We start from the raw sequence: 17,311 nt of genomic DNA, 5'->3' as shown, positions 1-17,311 counted from the left end.
TATTTCAATAGCACTTGTACTCTATGAGCATACACCCAACTAAAGGTAGGGCTATTGTCATAACAAGTTACATACAGCTTGCACTGCCTTGTGCATTCAATCTGGTGCATGCACGATGGGATTGCATTCAATATGAGCTTAGATAAGATGGGATTGCATCCTATCTGGAGCATGCAAGTTCCTTTGGTAATCAACTATGACACCGACCATCAAGAACATGTGATGAGTGTCAGCAAAGCAGAGAGTGTACTACTAATCGAGAGTACAAACTCACACCCATGACAACAGTAGAGAACTTCCAAGAAAAGTGGTGGCCATATTGAAGGCATCTGAACCAAAAATCATAAAGCTACTAGGTGAAACGGAATAGCAAGTTTCTCACATATTTGGCTTACATTTGTACATCCTCAGCAAATGGACACAAAAGGATGCAATCCTTTATGAATGGATGTTTCATGGAGATATAATGCCTATTTGTCGAAACTTGCCTTAATCGAAGTGTATTTTCAGGCCCTACCTTGAAGAATTTTGTTTGAAGATCTCTGGTGCTCTGGCTTGGAATGTACTAGTAAAACATATTCTAGCAAGCTCCTCATGTTCCATAGCACTTTTGATTTGCAGGAAATTGAATCTTTGGGGAATGCATACTTCAAGGAAATTGAGTCTAGCTTGCAATGAGGATGATCAGCAGAGAAGGGGGTAATGGCAAGAAGCCGCACAAACTTCAGTTCTCCCAACCTCTCAGCTACCTCATCCAAGTTATGTTGTCATACGCTCACTTGATGATATCCACTTTCAGTTCTCTTTGTGCCTTTTAAAATTCTCTCCTCCTCTAGGACCTCTTGAAAAAACTTACACTCAAGTTGTCAACTACAGCAAGGAACCCCAAAAAACATCGCAAAGATAGGCTTCTCTTTCACATATTAAAAAGCTTAATTCAAGCAAAATTGTGTGCCCACATCACATGCTTACCTTGTCAATTCTCCACTCAATCGGTTGTAGCTAGTGCAACCATTCACGATTATACAGTGTTTGTATATCCAAATGTCGATGCACACCATCTTTGTGAACTTTCCAGTGACCAAAATTGCCGTCATACTTGGTTTTCCCATACAACATCATAAATGAATATGGGCACGCAGTCTCACTAGCTAGATACTACAGCCAACAAAATTAGGCAGGACAGCCCTGCTACGAGGCAAATTAATCTGCCATTTACCGACCGCTGCCACCAAAATTAGGAGGACAGCCAATGCTTAATTCTCTCCCTTCAAGATAGCCAAAAATATGCTTCCCCTTCAATGCTTCCATGAAGACTCACAACTCATCCTTTACTTGACTTTGTGCATCCTGAATGTGCTCTGTAGCCTTCAATGTCTCAATTGCTTCTTCAGTTCTCGCCGCCTCAGTTTGATCCAGAGCCTTCATTGTCTCACTTGTCGACGTCTCATTTGTTTTTTGTGCCTTGGAAAGAGTAAATGGTATACCGGCATTATGTTTCACAAACTGGTACAGCCCTTTGACAGACCTTTCTGAATCCACAACAATCTGTAGGGAATTTTAAGACGGCAAGTTGTATTTAGGCATGGGAAAATTTAACTTAGTTTTGCAAAATTTGATAGACGAATACTCACAGGATCAAAATTCTTGTTGCCAGCTGCAAAGAACAGTATGGTTGGATAGCCATCCACCTAAAAGAGTTGATACACCTGTGAGCACTTGCGCACAGAGAGAGAGAGAGAGAGAGAGAGAGAGAGAGAGAGAGAGAGAGAGAGAGAGAGAAATGAAATGAAATGTTATATTAACGTCTTCAAAAGGCCAGAATGACCTATGAGACCAAACTGATACAAAAGTGGTGAATCTGTTACAATGTCTGGGTACCTTAGTACTAAAGTACTAAGTGTGAAAAGTGTGAAAGTGTGAAAATAAATGTGAAAAACTAAATACAAAGTATTAAATAAACTTCTTAGGAGCATTCTGGGTGTCTGGCTAGAATGCTTCTAATCCTTTGTTGTATTCTCCTCCGGTGAAGTGTGCTTCTGCATCTCGGTCGTGGTCGTCTCGATTTCCTAAGCTCAATCGCCCTGTCAATGAGGGTGCCTTTGGTATGAATGTGGGTACTCCTTTGTGCTGGCTGCTGGCCTCTTGCTTCTCCTTCCACTCCTGCTTCTCTCGATCCGAAGAAATCTGTGATCTGCCTCTGAGGCTGTAGTGCTCTTTGTCTTCTCATTAGATTATCCCTGTGCCGATGTAGTTCCAGTAGGTACAAGCCTAAGCATCTTTGATCTTGGTATGCATGACTCTATCTAGAGGTCCAAAGCCTTCTTTAAATAGGCAATGGAAACGCCCACGTATCTCATAGTATACGGTGCAATGGCATATGTAGTATAATTCTGTCTCCGGCTCCATTCCGCATAACTTGCAAATTCTGCTCTCAGGTGGGATTCCCCTAAATCTGCCAAATTCCCCTAGAGAGAGAGAGAGAGAGAGAGAGAGAGAGAGAGAGAGACGGCTCTTAAAGGCTAGAGTGGCCCATGAGACCCAAACAAGCTACAATTGATAATGATACCACTTATCATAAACTGTCACAAAAGCGAAGCATCATCCTAACAAAATCCTTGGGTAGGAAAGAAAAGAGTCAGCTCCTGAACAATTCTGGAGCTATTGTTGGGGTATAAAGCCCAATGTGGTCGCCCAGGTAAGTGGGCGGGCCGCCAGGTATGTACACATATTCTTTTGTAAAAACCTAATAAGAACTCACTATGCTCTACACATTACAGTAGAGCGAGTTCACCATATCGTCGTGCTCTTCTTCTCGCACTCTCTCTCGCGTCGCACTTCTGCTCGTACTCCTTCAACTGGTATCAGAGCTCAGATCGAGGCTCGGGGCAGCATTTGCAGGTAGCCAGAGTCACCTGCTCAGATTGGAGTGAGATTCGACAAGTGAAGACACGGCCCCTAATCCTGTGGATGAGCCCAAAGGGCTCGGTGTTCTCAGAATTTCATTCTGAGGTCATCTCGGTCACTGTTCGGCTTCGACAAAGTTCTGCGCAGGCCATTTTCGACTACGTGGTCTTGGCGGGTGCAGATCGGCGGACTCTGCAAATTTGGGGTTTTCGGACTACGACTGCAGGTGCTGAGGATATCGGCACTCCCAGAGTGTTGATTTGTGGCTGTCTACACATCGAAGGACGGCTCACAGTTCTTGGAGGCGTGTCACATACGACACGGGCACATCTACACACAGATTGTAGGCGACATCCATATAGTTCATCAGGTAGCTTGTGTTTGCTGCTTGATATTCCAGATTTCATCCTCACATTGCAGGTACTTCCACAAGGGATGTATTGTCAGAGATGATGTATGTCTGTTGAGGGTTTGCTGGCTGTGAGTCACGCAACAAACAACCGCCGCAGCGGTTACAGCATACAGTGGGAAATTTGTGGATGTATGACTTTGTGGAAAGTCTATGTACTGTCAGATTTACTGCAGCCTTTGTTGAGGGTCGAGTGAGGTTTTATTGAGCTGGGGGATTCTCGAATGTTGAGATCCTTTCGGTGATACAGGTCTTGGAGCGATCCCTCGAGCACCCTTAGATAGGCAGCTAGGATGTATTGACTGTGAGTTAGATAGTTGGGATTGCATCTTTGCTTTACTGCCGTTGAGGCATTGTCGCAGTCTATGCTTACAGGACAGTGAGAGACAGTACATGTGCAGGACAGGTTTACCCACAGCTTACAGTGTTAGAGAGAGTGGTTTTTTGAGCTGTTTTTTGGTCTGTTTTTTTAGTACACCAGAGCCATTTTACAAAGGAGACTCTGCCGAAATTTCTACAGAATCTGAAGCTTTCTTGGTTCATTTGACAGGTTGATATTGGTTCAGAGGTCAGTTTACAGGAGAAACTCTGTCGAATTTTTCCCAGGAAAGTAAACTACTGTGAAGCGTAGCTATGGCTGGATCACAGGACACTGCTCTTTACAATATCAAGAAGCTGGATGGAACCAATTTCCCATTGTGGAAGAAGCAGATTTGGCACGTGTTGGTACAAAAGAAGCGGATAAAACCTATCAAGCTCAAGGGGATAAAACCAGAAGATATGGACGAAGATGAATGGAGCGAAATGGATGAATTGGCACTTTCTACCATTATGCTGACTTTGGCAGAAAGTGTTTACTTCAATGTAGCAGACGAGATGTCGGCTTATCAAGCATGGTTAAAGCTGAGTGATCTTTATGAGAAGCAGAGTGCAGCTTCACAGGTATACTGGCTTAAGAAGCTTGTTGACTTGAAGATGAAAGAAGGGACACCTATGTCCAATCATCTGAATGAATTCAACACAATCTACAGTCAGTTGTCAGCTCAAGGTGTCAAGTTTAATGAACCTGTTAGAGCTATGTTCCTGTTGATCACATTGCCGGAAAGTTGGGACACTTTTCGCACAGCTTTGAGTAATTCTGCACCTCCAGATGGTTTGACCATAGCAGGTGTAGAAGGCAGTCTACTTACTGAAGAAACCAATAGAAAGACAATGGACAAAGGCAAAGGAACAGCCTTAGTTATCAGGGGAAGGACCAAAGAAAAGTACAAAGGTGGAAAGAGGAATCGGTCTCGGAGCAAGTCCCGCAGTGCTAAAGGCAAGAGTGACATAGAATGCTACCATTGTGGCAAGAAGGGTCACATCAAAAGAGACTGCAGAGAATGGAAAGCAGAAAAAGGCAAAGAGAAAGCTGAAGACCATGGTGAGAAGAACAAGTCCTCAGTGAAGATTCAAGAAATAAATGTGACAAACACTGTTGCAGAGGATGACAGTCTAGTGTCAGGAGATATGTACTTCTTGAAAAATACAATGGACTCAACTCTTCTTACAGCATCTGATGGAAATGCACTGAGTGACTCGATTATAGACTCAGGGGCATCACTTCATGTGTCTCCAAACAAGGAGTGGTTTACCTCTTATGTGACCACTAAAGATCATGTTCGGCTAGGCAATGGGCAGACATGTGAGATCTTAGGTGTTGGAGATGTTCAATTGAAGTTTCAGAATGGCTCTTCTTTCACGCTGAAGAATGTGAGACATGTTCCCGCAATTACAAAGAGCTTGATCAACACAGGTTTACTTGATGATGCTGGCTACGTCACCACTTTTGGACAGAACATGTGGAAGATATCCAAGGGTTCTATGACAGTAGCACATGGAGTAAAGTCTGGAGGACTTTACATGATTTATGTATCAAATGTCTCTAAAAATGTAATCAATGTAACCGAGCAGCCGAACGTTTCTTTGTGGCATAGCCGATTAGGACATATGTCCAAGAAGGGAATGGAAATCTTGTCTCGTTCTGGTTATTTGCCTTGCTTGTCATTTAATGATTTTGAATTCTGTGAACATTGTCTGTATGGTAAGCAAACACAGCAACCACATAAGCATAGAAGCAGTAGAAGAGATACACAGTTGGCACTTGTTCATAGTGATTTGTGTGGACCTATGCCTAACATATCTCTAGGGGGAGCTTCTTATTTTATGACATTTATAGATGATTACTCGAGGAAAGTATGGGTTTACTTTCTCAAGCACAAGGATGAAGCGTTTAGTGTTTTCAAAACATTTGTGACACTTGTGGAGAATCAGAGTGGCAAGAAGCTTAAATGCTTACGTACTGACAATGGTGGAGAGTATGTTTCAAAGGCCTTTCAGGACTTTTGTGAGTCAAAAGGTATAAAACGTGAACTTACTGCTCCTTACAATCCTCCTCAAAATGGTGTTGCTGAGAGGATGAATAGGACCATACAAGAGAAGGTCAGAAGTATGTTGTCTAATGCATAGCTGCCAAATGGGTTTTGGGCTGAAGCTGTATCAACAGCTGTTCATCTTATAAATAGATCTCCTAGCAAGGTTTTGCAGAAGGATTTAGTGGCAAAGATGGTATGGTCAGGCAAGGTGCCCTCATACAAGCATCTCAGAGTCTTTGGCTGTGAGGCATATACTCACGTTGCAAAGGAATTTAGGAACAAACTTGAGCCAAAGAGTAGAAAGTGCATCTTTCTAGGCTATGGTAATTCTGGTGAGATAGGGTACAGACTTTGGGATCCCGAATCTAGAAAGGTTATCCACAGCAATGATGTTCACTTTAATGAAGCCAAATATCATTCTAAACCAGAGAGGGTTGAGGAGATTAGAAGAGTTACTTAAAGTACCACATTGGACTTTAAGTGGGAGGTTGTTGGGGTATATACTATAAAGCCCAATGTGGTCGCCCAGGTAAGTGGGCGGGCCGCCAGGTATGTACACATATTCTTTTGTAAAAACCTAATAAGAACTCACTATGCTCTACACATTACAGTAGAGCGAGTTCACCATATTGTCGTGCTCTTCTTCTCGCACTCTCTCTCGCGTCGCACTTCCGCTCGTACTCCTTCAGCTATAAGCTACTCTATGAAGCTAAAGGTAAACTGGCATTCATAGTAGGAGTAATCTCTGCTAGACAACAATATCTCATCAACCGATGCTTCATGAAAGAGACCACTGAGTAATTCATAGACCGTTCAGTCATCGTGTGTTGCTCCGCCAAGGACGGGCGACGATGACTCAACTATGCTGACGGTGAGGAAACTGTGAGTGTGCTCCTCGTGGTCGTGAGCGTCCTGATCTACATCTGGCAATGGCCCTGGCCAATGTAAGGACTACACTCCTATGACCTTCATCCAGAACACATTTCTTCCAGCGGCTTCTTTTTATGTAGTCCCATTTGAGGAGTGGATGGAGCACTATTGTTACGGACACCCTGAGGAGCTACAAATTTATTGTCTTAAGCACAAATCGTTTAGCATTCAGGAACTGATGGAGGATGACTGCTTACTGCTCACAGCCAACCAAGAAAGACAACAATCTGCAGTGAGAAGAAAGCGGGCTAATGCACCTCATTTGACAGGGCTGAGTCAAAGGCCCAATGGCTCAAGAAAGGAAAATGTTTTAATTGTGGTCAGACCGGCCAAATTGTGGCTAAGTGTCCAAAGGAGGAGGAAATCAGCCAGCCAAACCAGAGACTTAAGGCAGCTAAAGAGCGGCAGGCTAATAAAGGGAAGACAAAGGCCTGACTAGTTTCAGATTTTATGGGGACATCCAAGGATCAAAAGGATAAGAGTATCAAGCTCCATAGAGCATGGGGTAAAGTATGCAATCAAGAGGCTCTTATTTTCTTCAATAATGGAGCCCAATACCAACTTCATTTCACCAGAGACAGTGGTTTGTTGACTATGAGTGAAGCATAAAGAGATAGGGCTACAAATGGACACAATTCTAGCAGCACTAGGGCATGAGGTTCCACTGATACCAAGGCAAGCTCAGCTTGCAATGTCAGGACTACATTGAGCAAGAGGACTTCCATATCATGGCACTTGAGGAGTGTGATGTTCTCTTGGGGATGCCTTGGCACCACAAGAACAGGGTGTGGTGGACACTTGGGCTAGAAAGCTACGGTTGAAGAAGAGAGAAGGCAAGGATCTAGTTCTTGATTAAGGGAGAGTCAGTTCCTATTGTATCAGCTTCGGCCATTTCCAAATTAATGAAATCAGGTCTTTTTGCTTACTCCATCTTTGCGAAACCTCTAAGTGAATCTGAGCATTCAGAGTTAAAGACTCAAAGCGTCTTAACTTTCTCAAGTCTCATGGAGATTGTTTCTCAAAGGGTCTACCTGGTGAGTTACCTCTAGAGAGGAGAGAGGATTACACCATTGATCTGATACCAGGGAGTACACCTAGAAAGCAACCACTGTACACAGTGAGTAGAGCTAATACTGCTTGTGTGGAACAAAGAAGGATCTTGGAGGACGTGCATCGATTACAAAGCTCTTAATGATATCACCATCAAGAAGAGGTTTCCAATAACCCAGATTGATGATATACTTGATAGATTACAGGGCTCCACTTGCTTTAGTAGAATCGATCTAAAGAGTGGACACCATCATATCAAGATCGTTACTGGAGAAGGATACAAGACCATGTTCAAGACATCCTTCAAAATGTACGAGTTTGGGCTCAATATTGCTCCTGCAATGTTCAATAGGATGATGGGCCTCATTTTTCGAGAGCATAGGCAGTATGTGGACACATTCTTTGATCATATCATTGTTTTCTCCGAGACCGAAGAAGAGCATAGAGAGCATCTTGCAGGAGTATTGACAACACTGTAGAAACATATTGGTGATCAACGGAAAGAAAAGTGAGTTCTTTACGGAAGAGATGCACCCTTGGGGGCATATAGTTTTGACTAAGGGTGTAGGTATGGATCCAACTAATTTTGAAGTCTTGCCTTGTACTCCACTCTTGTAATCCAAGTCTTGCATCAAGTTCACTTAATCAAGTATCAAGTCTTTCAATCAAGATTTAACTTATAATGAAGTCCCAAGCTCTTGTATATTGTGAGCGCCGCCTCTTCTCGCTCTCTTCTAGCCCGAGACACCAAGACTCTCATCTCTTAATCTTGTCGAGCCTTAATGGAGTCAGTGGTGGATGATGTCATCACCACCTTGCAAAGCATCCAACAACAACTTCAAAAGTTCCATGAGAATAATGATCAACTTCAAGCAAGCTGCAAAACAACCCAAAGTCTTTGGTCCAGTGGTGCAAGATTTACAACGTGCTCCAAGAGACCAGCATACATCAAGCACAAGCTCCAAGATCTAGCAATCCTCAACAACATAAGAAGGAGCCGAAGGTAAATTTGCATGAAAGATTTGATGGAAGTAGATCAAAGTTCAAAGGCTTTCTCCAACAAATGCAGTTCTTCAAGGCCAGCTAAGTGCAAAGTTACCATTAAAGCTTAGCTTACAAGTGCAAATCTACCTTTGAAGCGATCTAATACCTGGAAGCACACCACCGAACCGGCCACCTTACCGTGTGAGCCGAGCACAAAATGAAAAGATTATGAATAGACCTCTTGGAAAAGGGTCTTGTCCAGCCTAGTACTTCACCATATTGTTGTCCAGTGTTGTTGATTTTGAAGAAAGATAGATCTTGGAGAATGTGCATCGATTATAGAGCTCTCAACAAAATCACCATCAAGAACAGATTTCCCATTCCTAGGATCGATGATATACTCGACAGATTACAGGTATCCTCGTGCTTTGGCAGGATTGATTTGAAGAGTGGATATCATCAGATCAGAATCGCGCCGAGAGACGTCTACAAAACAACTTTTCGGACGACTTTTGGATTATTTGAGTTTTTGGTAATGCCTTTTGGCTTAACCAATGCTCCTGCGACATTTAACCGGATGATGGACAGGATTTTTCGAGAGTACAGGCTATTTGTTGGCACTTTCTTTTGACGATATCATTGTTTTCTCCAAGAATGAGGCAGAACACAGAGATCATCTGCTTCAGGTCTTTCAGGCATTACGAGATCACAAGTTAGTGATTAATGCAAAGAAAAGTGAATTTTTCCTACCAAAGATACACTTTTTGGGACACATCGTCTCAGCAACAGGAGTGCAAATGGATCCGGCCAAGATAGAGACTATCCGTGATTGGCCCGATTTGAAGAATGTCCATGAAGTTCGAAGCTTCTTGGGACTGTGTTCGTACTATAGGCGGTTCATTCGAAAGTTTGCAGAGGTTGCTTCCCCTCTGCATATCTTGACACAGAAAGGAGTCCCTTTCTCGTGGGGACCCACAGAGGTGATTGCCTTTGAGACATTGAAAGAGAAATTGACTACGGGACCAGTTTTGACTTAGCCGGACTTGTAGAAGTCATTTGAAGTATATTGTGATGCTTGTGGTCGTAGTCTGGGTGCGGTCTTAATGCAAGAAGACCATGTCATTGCTTACGAGAGCCGATTGTTCTCAAGGTCAGAGATGACAGCACAGATTTATGAGAGAGCATTTGGCGGTTATCCATGCTCTTACTCAATGGCAACATTACCTACTCGAAGTGGATTTTACTGTCTTTACAGACCATCAGAGTTTGCGCTACTTCTTGTCACAGAAGCAGCTTTCGGAAAAGCAGATGCGGTGGGCGAACATCTTGTCACAGTTTCACTTCCACATTGTCCATGTGCAGGGACAGAAGAATGTGGTGGCAGATGCTTTGTCTCGGAAGCTGTTGGTTCCTGCTATTTCCGCGATACATCATAAGAGCTTCGAGGATATGGTCGACCAGTATGCCACAGATACAGATTTTGTAGACGTTTTCACACGGATATGGGATGGGGAGACAGTAGCGGGATATTCCATTCGGGATGGCTACTTGATGAGAAAAACCATGTTGTGCGTTACATACCCGTTGAGGGAAAAGGTTATGACTGAATGCCACTCTCCACCTTTTACGGGTCAAAGCAGCATTGCTACCACCATGAAAGGAGTAGAGAGATACTTCTTTTGGCCGAGACTCAAGAAGGATGCGGAAGAGTTTGTGCGCAGTTGCTTGGTATGCCAGAAGGTCAAGTTTGACAGGCATAAAGCACAGGGATTGTTACAACCTTTACCATACCCACCCGCCCCTAGGAAAGTCTTGCAATGGATTTCATTTTTGATCTCCCGAGAACACAAAGTGGTCACGATGGCATCTGGACTGTTATTGACAAATTTAGCAAACACGCTCATTTCATTCCAGTGAAGAAAACAGTCAAGCCGGATCACTTAGCGAGACTGTTTGTGGCCCAGATCTTCAGATTACATGGCATTCTTGAGACAATTGTCTCCGACAGGGACCCCAGATTTACGAGTTTGTTTTGGAAGGCAATTTGGGAGAACATTGGCACGCGGTTGCAGTTCTCGTCATCGTTCCACCCCAGACTGACGGGCAATCTGAGATTGCCAATTCAGTGGTTCTAGATTTATTGAAGTCTTATATCTCGGATAAGAAGATTCAATGGGAAAAGTACCTACCTTTGGTGGAATTTGCCTACAATAACACGATACACTCTTCGACGGGGAAGACACCATTTGAGATTGTTGAATGTGCTGCGAAGGTTCCACCCTTCCTAAGCACGAAAGATAAGATTTTTGAAGCGGATGAATATACGCGAGACTTAGATACGGCTTTTGCCAAGGTTCGCAAGACTTTGCAGAAATCTCAAGAACGACAGAAAAAGGCAGCAGATCGCCATCGTCGCGATTTGAAATTGCAGGTGGATGATTGGGTGCTCTTACGTTTTGAGAAGGCACGCCTGAGAAAGAAAAAGGGAAAGGAGAGGCTTTTTCCAAAGCTTAGTATGCGATACTACAGACCTTTCCAGATCATTGAAAAGATAAATGATGTCTCCTTCTGACTGAAACTGCATGATACTTGGAGGATTCACAATGCATTTCATGTGAGTCTCTTGAAACCTTTTAAAGGTGATGTGTCTGATGATGGGGAGCCTGATGAGCAACCCGAAGTGGAAGAAAACGAGGAGATCCTTGTTCCTGAACAGATTTTGGCACATAAGGATACAAAGAATAAAGGTAAAGTTCGAAGGCTGTTCTTGGCTAAGTTCAAGAACTATCCTGCATTGGATGCGAAGTGGATGGAGGAGGAGGACCTAGCAAATACTCCTCAGATTGTGAAACTTTACCTCGAGGCTTTTGGTTTAGCATAGTCTACTCCAAATGGAACCCAGAATTCAGCTTGGCCGGAGATCTGGTGCAATGGGATGCACAAGAGGGAAGTCACTCCGCTCCTTTGTCAACAGATGCCTTGATTTTTGAAAGTCACTGATGTCTCTTTGAGCTTCAGGGATACTCACAGCTAATAGTATTCTGCTGGATGACTTTATGAAATGGAATTCCTGATTATGATACTGATTTGTTCTTGACTTCTTTTAAGTGCAGGAACTGATAGACGAAATGACTGCAACATTTTGGTCTGATTGATCTCGAATAGACATGGTTGCAATAGGGGTTAGTCAATCGGACATCGATGAGGTCCCGATTGGATCTAGATGCGATGGCTAGCTACATTGCCGATAAATCATGGTCTAAGATCCGAATGAATGTTGAATATCCTGTGATGTCTAGTGATGTCCTGTGATGTTGTGTGATGTGACTATCGATTTGTACATGTGTTAGATGTGTGTTCCTAGTACATAGGTACTAACAGTCAGTGTCTGCTAAGACGGTTTATGGCCTGTGTCTGTTTTGCAGGCGTAATCGAGGGCAATTATAATGCTTTCAAGAGGGGGGTATGTCACAAAGTGATGACGTGTCTGAGAGCATGCGGGAAACCCTAACCCTGACTGCTGCTGAAAACCCTAATACTGGAAACCCTAACCCTAAAACCTGCAAACCCTAAAATCTGCCAGAAACCCTAACCCTAACCCTAACCCTAAAAACTGTCATAAATCCTAACCCTAATCCTAGGGCAGCAGGCTAAACCCCCAGGAAAAGCGCTGACTTGATGACGTGGCATTGTACGACCAGGCCCGGAAATTGCGGGGCTGTTTTTGGCGGCAGCTTTTCAGCTTTTCTCTACGCAAAGTATGAGAAAGAGGGAGAGAAAGAGAATACTTTGCTTTAATTTTACAACTCAAGAGAGCTTGAGAGAGAAGAGTTTCTGCTTTTATTTTTAGGCTTTTGATTTGAAGCTTTTGGGGCTCTGCTTTTGGCAACCCTTGTAATTTCAATAAGTGGTGAGGGCTCACACTCTGCAGAGCATCTGGATGCAGAGTCTGAGAGTGAAACCCTAACCACTCTCTTGTACTTTGAACTGATTGAAATACCGAGAGGGGCGCCAGTCTTTGGGGCCAATATCTCTAGGCACGGAACTCCGTCGGGCCAGTGCAAATCTATTGTGAATTGTGAACTGTTTTGAAGTGGTTATTTGGTGCTATCGTGATTGATTCTTGACTTGGAGTGTCCAAGTCTGTTACACTCCCGCACGCAATGGGGCAGTTCTCCTATAAATCGGACCAGTTTTCACATGAGAAAACTCTCCATTTTCGCATACCTTCGCGATGGAACTGTGCGTACCTTAAGGGGATTAGCAATTAGCTAACCCGGTTCCTGTACAGAAGGCTCTTACCTTGGCAAACACGCATAAAATCCCCAGAACTGTACATGATCATTTGAGAAGCCCAACTAGAGGGGCATTACCATATGTGCAAAGGGGGGAGAGAGACGCGCGACAGCAAATCGCCGCGCTACATAGAGCAAGGGACAAGGCAAGCTTTCCATTAAAGCTGTGATTACCTGCACCCACTACTCACACACACTGTAGCACTCTTATCAAGTCAAATCAGCCCCCTTTCTTGAAATGGGTGCCCCCTCTTGTTGATGCTTCTGGCAGATGCATCTGGAGCCGCCATGTGTCCCTTATGCCTCTTTTGAGTTAATTTCCTAGTACCCACTGACTTATAAGTGTAGCGAGGGGCCTAAATGACTTTGAACTGAGCCTAGACACCCTTTTACTGCTCGGATTCCAGTGCCGGTTGGCCCGACCAACTCATGGTGACCTGCCCTTCCCGACTGCGAGTGAGTCTCAACGGTCAGTCATTTCACACTGGCCATACAATGTCAGGCCATTTGCAACTTCAAAAAGAGGGTCCCAAAATTTAAACAAATATCATCGGAAAGAAACCAACAACTCACCTAAGCAATTGCCATGTCCTCATGACACAAGGGGGGCTCACTCAGCACAACATCTGCCACGTCAGTCTGTCGGCGCATCTCACGGGATGCTGCCACGTCAGCAGGGTGCGTGTGTGTGTGTGTGTGTGTGTGTCACACAGGAGGTGTATTTTTCCTGTTGCCTCCCGTAAATAAGTATTAGATATATTTATTTTATTTTTACTTGTTTGTCCTGGAACCCTTGAAAAGGTGCAAGTGGACATTGCATGGCCAGTGTGAAACGGCTGCAGCCAAATGGGTTTCTCACATCGGTCGGTCAGACAGGGACTGCCCGAGCCAGTTAGCACTGAATTCTGATGAGTATGGAAGCTCGTGTGCGACAAACTGGAATTTGGGCCACTCGTCAAGTCACTGCAACTTTATAAGTTGAAAGGGGCCAGTAAATTAACCCACATTGTAGATGTTGGTCAAATGGTAGTCTTCAATGATGGTCAGGAGACCGATTGGGACGCCATGGAAGCATCTCCTAAAATTTAGGGAACTGCTATTTTTGACCAGAAAATGTGTTCACGTCATTAGCTCTGGAATGACAAGGGGAACATTTTATTGCTCTGCTGCCAAGTCAACTGACGCACCAGTTGAGATATTTTTGGCAGGGAAAGCCCAAACTCGGAAACTGGGCGACGTGTCAGCCTGTGAGCGATTCTGCCACTCTGGGAGGCAAAAACGAGCTGCATATCAACAAAGGGGACGCCATTTTCAGCCTCAGGTGGATTGTAGCAGGTACAGAAGCTATGGAATGCTTACCTTGCCCTCTATGCACAGTATGGTGACGGGAGTGATGCCCCGCACGCTACATACTGCTCTCTTTCTCCCCTACGTACAGTATGTTATGCCCCACTAGTGGGCTTCTCATTTGACCTATGTACAGTTCTGGGGGTTTATGCGCGTTTGCCAAGGCAAGAGCCTTCTGAACAGGAACCGGATTAGCTAATTGCTAATCCCCCACAGGTACGCACAGTTCCATCACGAAAGATTGCGAGTTTGGAGAGTTTTCTCGCGTGAAAACTCGTCCAATTCACAGGGGAACTGTCCCATTGCGTGCGGGAGCCCTTGGGACACGCGTAGGCGTATTCGCTCCGCTAAAAACGATCCCAAACAGGGAATTACATCCTGCTGTGTTTTTCTGCAGGTTTAGGGTTTCGCACCTAAACTACAAGGGAACATCGGGGGAGCCTCGTGAGAGCCTTGGGATGTGTGTACAGGCTTTTGGGCTCCCGGCAGTGAAAAACAGAGAATTACAGCCCGCTGAATTTCTGTGACAGCTCACCAGAAAGCTTCCAGATATCGAGGGAATCCGTCCTAGACAGGTGTTTTTGAACTACAGGGGTTTTTGCGCCGTTATGCTGCCAAAATCAGATCAAAAACCTGCGTTTTCAGCCCTCGCCAGGTTTGGACAGCTTTGTGTCGGTCTCGTGTGCGCAGTGACATTCTAGTCGCTTGACGCAACTGTGTTCTCTTCCCTTCTCAGTGCTTTGTGTAAAGTTAACAGGTAATTGAAATAGTACCGCCCTCTACGTTGTACGGGCCGGTTATAGCGTGTCCAGGTGCCTGCCACGTCACCAGTTTGTGACATACCCCCCTCTTGAAAGAATTGTAATCGCCCTCGATTACGCCTCCAAAATAGACAAAGGGCATAAACTGTCTTAGTAGACACTGACTATTAGTACCGACGCACTAGACAGGACATATCTAGCACTTGTACAAGACGACAATCACATCACCGGACATCACAGGACAGCACATGACAAATCACATACAAATTCATTCCAAATCTCAGACCATGATCAATCGGCAACGTATTTAGTAATCGCATCTAGATCCATTCCGGACCTCACGGATGCCCGATTAACTAATCCTTATTGCAATCATGTCTCTAGAGATTTATGAGACTGAAATGTTGCAGTCATTTCGTCTTTTAGTTCTTGCACTCAAACAAGTCAAGTACAAATCAATCATTTTCATTTTCGGGAATTCCAGTTATAAAGCCATAGAGCAAAATACTACTCAGCTCTTTAGTATCCTTGAAACCCAAAGGGGACATCAGTGACTCTATTCAAAATCGGGTAATCCGTTGACAAAGGAGCGGAGTGACTCCCCTCTTGTGCAAACCCGCTGAACTAGATTCACCCTCACTGAAGTCGGGGTTCTATCGCAGTAGACTATGTTAAACCGGATGCTTCAAGGTAAAGTTCCAAAATTTGAGGAGTATCTGCTAGGTCCTCCTCCTTAATCCACTTCGCATCCAATGCAGAATAGTTCTTGAATTTAACCAAGAACTGCTTAATCACTTTACCTTTTATCTTTCTGTCCTTGTGTGCCAAAATCTGTTCTGGAACGAGTATCTTCTCGCTTTCCTCCACTTCAGGTTGCTCATCTGGCTCCCCATCATCGGGCACATCCCCTTTAAAAGGCTTCAATAGACTCACATGAAATGCACTGTGAATCTTCCAAGTATCGGGCAGCTTCAGTTTAAAGGAGACATCATGTATCGTTTCTTTTATCTGGAAAGGGCCATAGTACCTCATGCTAAGCTTTGGAAAAAGCTGCTCCTTTCCCTTTTTCTTTCTTAGGCGTGCCTTCTCAAAATGTAAGAGCACCCAATCGTCTTCCTTTAATTTCAAATTGCGAAGGTGTCAATCTGCTGTCTTCTTGTGTCGTTCCTGAGATTTCGCTAAAGCCTCCCGAACTTTGGCAAATGCAATGTCCAAGTCCCTCGTATACTGGTTGGCTTCAAAAAAATTATCTTTTATGCCAAGGGTGGAACCTTCGGAGCACCTTCAATGATCTCAAATGGCGCCTTTCCCGTCGAAGAGTGGATCGTGTTATTGTAGGCAAATTCCACCGAGAACAAAAAAAATTCCCATTAAGTCTTCTGATCAGAAATGTAAGACTTCAATAAATCCAGTACAGCTAAATTTGCAATCTCAGATTGCCCATTTTTCTGCGGGTGGAAAGATGATGAGAACTGCAACTGTGTGCCAATGTTCTCCCAAATAGCCCTCCAAAACAAACTCGTGAATCGGGGATCTCTATCGGAGACTATTGTCTCAGGCATGCCATGTAGTCTGAAAATCTGTGCAATGAACAGTCTCGCTAAATGATCCGGCTTGACTGTTTTCTTCACGGGAATGAAGTGAGCTTGCTTGCTAAATCTGTTGATGACAGTCCAAATGCCATCATACCCACTCTGTGTCTTCGAGAGATCAAAAATGAAATCCATAGCAATCCTTTCCTAGGGGTGGGTGGGAATGGGTAAAGGCTGTAACAATCCCTGTGCCTTATGCCTGTCAAACTTGACCTTCTGGCATACTAAACAACTGCGTACAAAGTCGCCCACATCTTTCTTGACTCTTGGCCAAAAGAAGTAACGATCCACACCTTTCAAGGTGGTGTCGATGCCGTGGTGACCCGTAAAAGGTGGGCAATGGCACTCAGTCAAAACCTTTTCCCTCAACGGATGTGTAACTCACAACATTGTTTTCTTCATCAAGTAGCCATCCCGTATATATATCCCGCTACTACCTCCCCATTCTGTATTCGAGTGAATACATCCGAAAAATCGAGATCTGTGGCATACTGATCAACCATGTCCTCGAAGCTTCTATGATGAATCGCGGAAATAGCCAAGACTAGCGGCTTCCGAGACAAAGCATCTGCCACCAAATTCTTCTATCCATGAACATGGACAATCTAGAAGTGAAACTGTG

The 17,311-nt window shown here is 44.2% G+C and overlaps 1 protein-coding gene across 1 annotated transcript in view; it reads right to left on the bottom strand.

Annotated features, from left to right (window-relative positions):
• Positions 1-891: 891 nt before the first annotated feature.
• Positions 892-17,311, bottom strand: part of LOC147424530 (protein disulfide isomerase-like 1-4) — a 40,208-nt gene continuing 23,788 nt past the window's right edge. Inside the window, exons 11-12 of the mRNA XM_086499857.1 lie at positions 1,635-1,691; positions 892-1,548 (exon numbers count right to left, since the gene is read on the bottom strand). Of these exons, the coding sequence (XP_086355983.1) occupies positions 1,318-1,548; positions 1,635-1,691 (288 nt within the window). The 3' untranslated portion in view covers positions 892-1,317. The remainder of the gene's footprint in view (positions 1,549-1,634; positions 1,692-17,311) is intronic.

The sequence above is a fragment of the Adiantum capillus-veneris genome, chromosome 25 (assembly GCF_014529385.1).
Source record: "Adiantum capillus-veneris isolate H3 chromosome 25, ASM1452938v2, whole genome shotgun sequence".
NCBI classification, from domain to species: domain Eukaryota; kingdom Viridiplantae; phylum Streptophyta; class Polypodiopsida; order Polypodiales; family Pteridaceae; genus Adiantum; species Adiantum capillus-veneris.
This window is presented reverse-complemented; position numbering and strand designations above follow the sequence as displayed.